The 8547-nt window shown below is 32.2% G+C and overlaps 1 protein-coding gene across 4 annotated transcripts; it reads right to left on the bottom strand.

Moving 5' to 3' along the window:
* Positions 1–1138: 1138 nt before the first annotated feature.
* Positions 1139–5932, bottom strand: LOC120070798. Of its 4 annotated transcripts, XM_039022857.1 has the most exons (9): positions 5567–5931; positions 5440–5500; positions 3954–4129; positions 3433–3483; positions 3045–3109; positions 2844–2966; positions 2605–2730; positions 2436–2501; positions 1139–1507 (listed from the first exon to the last, which is right to left on the bottom strand). In XM_039022857.1, exons 3-9 carry the CDS (start codon positions 4108–4110, stop codon positions 1427–1429), a joined length of 669 nt encoding a protein of 222 aa, XP_038878785.1. In that variant the 5' UTR covers positions 4111–4129; positions 5440–5500; positions 5567–5931; the 3' UTR covers positions 1139–1426. The 4 variants fall into 4 exon arrangements, with proteins under 4 accessions (XP_038878785.1, XP_038878870.1, XP_038878647.1 ...); XM_039022942.1 differs by lacking the exon at positions 3433–3483 and having other exon boundaries at positions 5567–5932; XM_039022719.1 differs by having other exon boundaries at positions 2844–3109; positions 5567–5930.
* Positions 5933–8547: the final 2615 nt, after the last annotated feature.

The raw sequence follows: 8547 nt of genomic DNA on the forward strand, positions 1-8547 counted from the left end.
TTGGATTAAGTTTTTTAGGTGAACCCATGATTCATGAACCAACTCAACCCATAAAATTTTTATTTATTCGAACTCAACCCAATCTAACCCGAATGAGTTGATAACTCAACCCAAATCATCTAGATTGGGTTGATCAGATTTTTTAACATCCCTAATATTTACTAATTTCAAACAGTTGAATATCAATTTAAATTAATGTATTCTTGGATAATATTTACTCAACTATTAAAATACCAACAAAGTCTACACGAACACAAAAAAAAAAAAAAAAAAAGTTTGTCTAGTGAAATCGCAATAATGCCAGAAAATTCACGAAAATGGGTGGCATTGGATTCCTGACAAGGGTAGAATGGTCCTAAAATTAAACAAATTTTGATAACGTAAAATACCTAAAGTTTGGACATCTATAAAAATTATAATCTTGCATTGTTTCATGTGGCTAAATATTTCTTTATACAATAAGATAGTATTCGGTCACTTATAATAAAACATTCAAATCTGGCCATTTATGCCATCACCCTAAAATTTTAATACATTTCTGAAAAGAAAAATCTTTTCACATACTAGTAAGTTTGATAAATTTTCATTATGAATTCTAAATTTTCAAATATACTATTTTAATACATCCACATATAAAAAAGCTAATTCAATATTTTCAATTAATTATATATTAATCGTAAAGAAAATTCTCAATCAATTATGAAATCTGAAGTTTTGACTGGCATGCTTTCAAATACTTATTTAGGTGTAGGCATCCATCTCATTTCATCGAATGAGCAAATACATATAAATAAAAGTTAACGTGCAAATATCAAACTTATCCAATAAACAATTTACCAACACAAACAACCAACATGATCATCTTTTAATTTTTTTATTTTCAAAAATCATGTTTGTTTCCTCAATTTTTTAATCAAGGATTTCATAATTATTTGAATTTTTTAGCTAAATTCCAAAAACAAAAAACAAAATTTAAAAAATTAACTTGTATTTTAAAAACCATAAAAATGTAGATAACACAACATAAAAACCAATAGATGAAAGTAGTGTTTATAAGCTTAATTTTCAATTGAAAATTAATCACACCTCAAGTAACATTATGATTTCCAGAGTAATCACGAAAATTATAAAACCAAAAAAACAAAAAATAAAAAAGAGGCATGGATAATTTACTAAACAAAATGAAAACAAGGCAACAATAATGTCTCATTCTCTTCTCAACAAAATTTTCACACCTTACCAGAATTATTCAGCAAACACCCTATGAAAAGCGGACTTACTGATTTCATTTTGTAGTATTATAAAGTTAGAAGAAAAGATTAAAACAAGGGGAACTATAACATACCCTTTCACTATCACTACATTTCATGAGAGAAATGGAGACAGAACCATCTTTAGTTGGCTTGCAGAGTGATCCGATCTTCAGTTACTCAATTTTGCGTCTTTTTTTCAGTAGGCTCTTTGTTGATCCTCTCATTTTTTTACCACCATTCGAACCCTTTTCTTTCTGCAGTTTGTTATATATATATATATAAAAAAAAAAAAAAAAAAAAAAAAAAAAAAAAAAAAAAAAAAAAAAAAAAACCAATGAAATTGAGACACCATGTGTATCTGTGAGTCGAAACTCCATAAAATTTTGGCATGGTTTCAGAGGTGCTTTTAAATATGCATACGTTTTAGAATAGTAAAACCCAATTTTAGTTAATTAAAAATAATTTTCAATTTTATCAGAATATTCAGCTTACCTGCAAAGAACTAAGTCCTTGTAAAAACTAAACAAGAAAAGAACAAAAAAAAAAAGTCAATTTATACCCCTCAATTTTGAAGGATATATCATTTAAAACCTCAAACTACTAATTGTAATTAAAACTCTAAACTTTTAAGTGAATCAATTTAGACCGTTTGTTAGATTTCTTTTTTCTTAAAAAAAACTATCAATGTGCATACCTTCACGTGTATAAGACTTCTTGAAATGAGAAATGTTGGAATCAAATAGATAGTAATGGTTTAAATATTCTTGTCTTCCCTTATTTTTGCCTACTTGTTTGTAAAGAATTATGTTTTTGTGAAAAAATATGTAGAAATCATCAACTTCGGGTCTAAATTGATTCACTTACGAAAGTTTAAGATTTAAATTTAATACAATTATTAATGTGGGATCTAATTTTTTTCTTTTTTTTTTTTGTAAAATAACTGCATAGATGAAGGATCAAACCTTCTTCATCTAGGAAGGATAGCCATGCCAATTACCGTTGAGTTTAATTCACTTGGGCTAATTTGGAGTTTTAATTGATATAGCTCCAATATTTAAGGATATAAATTGATCTTCTCCCCATTACTTTCAACACTTCTAATCACACTATATTGTAGAGAGGTGTTTTGCATTCTCATTTTAACAGTCATTCCAAACTCGATTCAAGTTCAGAGCTTAGTACCTTGTTTGACCTCTTTGCCTGTGATCCATGACTTTGTCGTGACTTTTTTTTCCTTCTACGTTGTTCCTGCAAAGATTCAAAACATTCATGAGTATATATTCACTATCAATAAAGGAAATATTACAGGCTTCAGTATCAGCCTGTGTCAGAATATTAATAAGTGTTTAACCGGTGGAAAAGCAGGAAGTCGAGGAGGAGACTCGGTAGAATTTTCAGGATTTTCAATCTCTCCATTGTTGTTGAGCATAATTTTCAACCTGCCGTCATTCAATAATTTCTCAGAACGCGCGTGTCTCTGCATCATTTTAGAAAGATATACAGATGAAAAATGGGCCATTTTATGATCCGCCACAAATAAAAAAAATAACTGATTAGGCTTAATAGGAGAAAGTAATATCACACATATACCTTGGATTTAAGATGAGCCTTTAATGTCTCCTCATTCAAACAGACAACTCTAGGGCATAACTTACACTTAAAAACTGATTTGCATTTCAGGATGCACACTGGAACATCTGCGGGTAATGGCTCCTTCATGGATAAGATGTTTGAATGAATGTCCAGAGTTCCCAAAGGTAACTGCGTATCCGAAGAGATTTCATCAGGTACCTGAGTCCCAGTAAGAGATTGAATTTCTTTTCCAATGCCGGGATCATCTTCAGTACTTGGAAGACCTGAGATACAAAGAATAAAACGGATGTCAAACATCTCAAACAAATGCATTCTGTGAAGCCAATATAAATCATCAATTCAAAAGATAAAAATAATGCTTAAGAAATAAATTTCAGTTGAAATTAGATAAGCAACCATACGTCTTAAGATCTATAAAATGTATATATAGATAGAAAGATAGATAGTCAATTGCAAATACAAAGGAATGACAGCATCCATTTTATATGTTCAATGGGTAAAAGTGTTGAAATGTCAACTGTTGTCCGGGAAACCGCAACATTTTATACAAAGCAATAGTGATTTAATATACAAAGAAAAAGAAAACCTGACGAGTCAATATCAACTTCATTAACAGAGCTATCCTCGCTTTCATACCCTGAAATAACAAAATATTGATAAATAGTCGATATTAATTAACGTAGGCATGTGCATCACTACAATACAGTAGCGGTACCTATGAATGCCTGCATTAGATTTATCTGCATAGTAGCCATTTAGAATATTTTATCTCCAATAAAGAATTAAGAAATACGAACTAAATGTTATTATCTTCAATGTATTTAGCTATACTAGAAATTCTATGTCTGTCTTTTGTTTGGTGTAGGCGGGAGGACAGATAAACAGATAGCAATGCAGAACAATAAGTTTTCTGACTAGAACATTCCTTATAAATCAGTTTTTGATAAGTGCAAAAAACTAAAGCTAGTATGAAATTAAAGAAAATATAGAGATGTGCATCAGTCTCCTTTTTTTTTATAAACGAAACGTGCATCAGTCTCCTAATAAGTGCAATTAATTGAGCTTAATAGCATTCTATGAGAAATTATGGTATAAAGATGAACAAACCAGATGAGGTAGAGCAGGATTCATCATCTTGAACTTCTACATCATCTTGTGATTCTTCTGCATCTACTTCTGGTTCAGAGTCAGATGATGATACAGATGAATCTGATGCATTGTCGTTATCACCATGTTCAAGCCTGTAGAATCTCCTCTTTATCATTGCTAGTCCTTTAATGAAACTGAGGCAGAAACGAAATTAATCATAACGTATACCACACAGATCTCTTGCTTAAATATAGAAGAGCAATCTTGAGGAATCATTTACATTGACTCAACAATAATAAAAATGACCTTAACTTCTTTTTTAAATGAATAACCAAACATACATTGTGAAAAAAAATAAATAAATAAAAATAAGAACACAAAGGCATACAATTAAACATGGAAAGTAAATAACAGTTGCAACTTAGAACAAACTAGACACATGAATCAACACATCATGTAATGCATACTTAATCTCAACTCAAGCTCACTCAACAATCATGTTTAGCCCTCACAAAGCTATATGACACTAATTCCTTTGACATACAACTACCCCTAACCATTTATATTCAACATCTTAACGTTCTTTACATAGCTCAGCGTTCAACACTTGACCTACCTACTCAAGAGCTCGAAATGTGCATCGCCCCTTGACTATTTTTATTCAAGGCATCCAATGACTTCACTACATGTTGTCCTTCTTCCTCGAGAACACAAATACTTCCCCTTCTAGACTCCTTACACCAACCCTTGACACCATTTTTATCTAGGACATCGATGCTCCTATAAATCCAACAATGAGATATCACCCATCGATCATTTGTATTTGAGACAAACTGATATTCACTCAACTTTCCTTTATAAATGCACAAGGTTCTCTAACCTCTTTCTCACACAATTTCACCAAAATGAATAAATCCTTCAACATGCTTTTAAGTCATACTCTCATCATATGCCACATTCTTATCCAAACATTTAAAATAAATATAGATCCTCATAATTGCAAAATCTCGTAACACCACCTCAGCATGCTAATACAACATTATCGCAACATTTCAACATGCTCAACAATTCAGATCATAAATTCAAGACCGTCAAATATTTAAATAATAAATATTATGCAAATAAAACACACAATACGCTAGCACACAACAAAAAGCCTAAAAAGGTAGAATTCTACTTATTTAGAGAGCTCCTAAACTATTTGAAAGGGTCCTACGATCAAAACTCAGGCTGAAACCTTATTCAGAGTCCCAAGGAGTGTACAGAATGAATATTACTACCCAAAATAACCTTAAACCTTAATTTGAACATGCTACATCAGTCTCGAACTACAAATGTAGAGTTTTCAAGTGTTATAAACTAATTTACAGCACTTAAAATGAGTTAGAAAAGGGCTTAAAGCTACTGTTACCAAGTCAAACGAGTCTAAATTTACAAACAATTGTTAGTGACTGATATAAACACCTTAAAACGAGTTTGAAAGGGTTTTAAAGCAGGACTTTACCTTCTGAACGTTGCCAAACAGCTCCAAGACCTCGCTGTTTACTGTTCAGATAATCTTAACCCTGCATATTGCAGCCGTTAGGGAGTGGGAAACTCAAAACTAAAGCCGATTTAGTAAAGTGCCAAACCTTGTCGGAATGAGGAAAAAAGTTGCTCCAACGCTGCTGGAAAGGGTGTCGCCGGAAAACAGTTCGTGGGTTCTCGCCGTATGCTCGCCGGACGCCCTTGCCACCTGTTGAAGGTTTGCCCGTGAAGTGGGTATGGGCAGGGCCGCTGCTCCAGTTGCCGGCGAAGACGTAAACGAATCGCGGGGGTCGGAAACTGCCGGAGGACAGCGTCCACGAGTGCTGCCGTTACGGGATAACGAAGGGGAGAAGCGGCTGAACGAGAAAACGAGGGGGGGACACGGTGAAGAGATAGAAAGAGGACAAAGGGGCTAGGGTTTTGGGTTTTTGATAAAATTAGTTCTCTTTGGTTTTGATTAGGAAAATGGTCCAAAATAGCCTAAAATCCAGAATTTATTATCAAAACTGACATCTTTTTTTAAACGTATATAATTTGAAATACTCAAGTTTATACTCAATTTTAAATGAATTGCTTCTCCCTTTTTTTCTTCCTATGTTTATAAGACATCAAGTACAAAAAAAAAAAAAAAAAAAAAAAAAAACCCTAAATTTAACATTTTTTAAATTATTTAAAAGTAAAAAATACTTGATATTTTACTCCATTTAGAAGGATGGTTGGAAATATTTTACTCAATTTGGAAGGATGGTTGGAAAGAATATGAAAAGTCGTATGAAAATTAGTGATAATTTAGCTAAAATGAAGTTATATGCAATCGGACAAAAACAAAATCAATGTTCATGAAACAAAAGGTGTATGATCGTTAACTTTGAGGTATGTGATCGCATATCCAAACTTAGCAATTGCATGCTCAAATTTAGCTATTGTACGTCTTCTATTGTGTGATTTTGTTTTGGTCATATTTCATTGATACAACTTTATTGTAGCCAAATGATTATTCATTTTTACACAATTTTTCGCATTCTTTCCAACCATGCAAATAAAAAGAACAAAATCTAAAAGAAACTTAATTCAAATGGCCTTACAACGTTTAAGCTTTTATAAATCTAGCTTTTGAAGTATTAAAGTCAAAGTTTTTTTAAGTTTTTGTTCAATTTACAAGCATGGTTGGAAAGAACACAAAAAAGTATGAAAACGAGTGGTCATTTTGTTAAAACGGAGTTGTATCGACAATGATATGACCAAAATACACTACAGGAAATCTAACTTCTCCCGACGTCACATTTCGTCGGGAAAGTGTGGAAAATTCGTTGAGAGAGGATCTCCCGACGCATAAACAGTCGTCGAGAGTTTGGTCGGAAGAAACCCGTCGGGAGAGGATCTCCCGACGCACTTTTAAACGGCGTCGGGAGTTCCCCCTTAACTCTTGACGCCACATAAGCGTCGGGAGTTTCTAACTCCCGACGCTTTTTTAGAGTGCGTCGAGGGATCCTATATGTATTGTTTGTAATATATCGTTCATAATTTTTTAAAATTTGATCTGAAAACCTGTAAAACATATTATACCAAATAAAGATTCACATAAACGAAAATGAAGTCCATTTTATAACAAGTAAAAAATTACAATATCCAAACGAAGTCGATACTAGAAATTACAATATTCAAACGAAGTCGATAAACATTCATATCACAAATACATAAAAGAAATAAAATCAAAACAACATCTAGAACACTTCTTGAACACAACATCTTCAACAATTGTCCCAACTCATCTCCGAATAGCATTCTACAATAAAACAAAAACATTGAAATGTTAAATCGATAAACATCCACGACACGTTCAAACTCCAATACAGGTGGTAATGAACATCAAAACAAGTAAACAATGATGATCAACACACATAAAACTCAAATTTGTCCCCAAAATAGTTTGAGGAATGAATATATGAAACTGGGTGTAACTTAGACTGCAGCTAACTATTGCTCTTTGCATTAATAATTTACCTTTAAAAGGAAAATAGAGAGGATCATCCCAATAAAACAACACTACTTTCTCCATATTTTGCTTCTAATCACAACAACGAAGACAATAAATGATAAAGTTGTTTCTTCTTTGTTTGACAACAAACAGAGTTTTTTAGATACCAAACAAACCAAATGGAGAGAATAGAGTAAGAAAGTGAACAAAAAAATATGTGAGAAAAAAAACAATTAAAATAAGTGAGAAAAAAACAATTAAAACAATATGTGACGCCAATAAAAATTTAAAAAGCTAATCAAATCACATTGAAAAAAAATGGACATCCATACAAAAATTTTATAAATCAACTTTTGATCATCCTTACAAAAATCTCATAAAACAATATCTAATTTTGATTTTAGTTGTATATGTGTGTGGTATGTGGCATCATTATCATCATCATTGATCAAACCATTTTGTCAATTTGTTAAAAGTTTTTCAAATATTTGAGAGAGAGAGAAAATGAATGTGGCTGAAATAAGGGGCAGATGAAAGTCTAAACTTTAAAGAATAGTATAGGAGAGAGCAAGACGCATGGAGAGAGCGAGATTCATGGAGAGAGCGAGATTTAGGGAGAGAGCGAGATTCATGGAGAGAGCGAGATTCATGGACTGTGATTAGGCTTTTGAAAAATCAAGGCATGGTGGGATGCTTATCTAATTTGTATGAAAGTGTTGAAGCTTTAAATGGCACATATTTACAACCAAATCAGAGCAAATACACCCTTTTGTAGCCTAAAGTTTCATTGTCTGGTTCTACCTTGCTTTTGCCTAATATTGAATCTTCAGCTGATCAAATGAAGTTATACATCTCATTTTCTTCGACAGCATTACTCTCTATACTATCTACTTCAACATCCTGTATTGAATGACTTGTATGACTTCTAGATAAGTTTACTGGCTCTCCATGATATACCTATTCACAATATGAGGGAGATATTCCATATGTTAATAGAAGTCATTCCACAATATCTATCTTTTCCCAAATTGAATTCGTACAATTTTGCATGGACATCTTATTCGTCCGAAATCATTAACAAGAAACCTTGCCATATCTAAGAACTGT

This window comes from Benincasa hispida, chromosome 1 (assembly GCF_009727055.1).
Source record: "Benincasa hispida cultivar B227 chromosome 1, ASM972705v1, whole genome shotgun sequence".
NCBI classification, from domain to species: domain Eukaryota; kingdom Viridiplantae; phylum Streptophyta; class Magnoliopsida; order Cucurbitales; family Cucurbitaceae; genus Benincasa; species Benincasa hispida.

Coding starts and splice junctions, on each gene's coding strand:
- LOC120070798 (XM_039022719.1), bottom strand. CDS start 4,110: ATGATAAAGAGGAGATTCTACAGGCTTGAACATGGTGATAACGACAAT. Junction 3,110..3,432: donor AGTTGATATTGACTCGTCAG/GTTTTCTTTTTC, acceptor TTTGTATCTCAG/GTCTTCCAAGTACTGAAGAT. Junction 2,502..2,604: donor GACTTCCTGCTTTTCCACCG/GTTAAACACTTA, acceptor GAATCTTTGCAG/GAACAACGTAGAAGGAAAAA.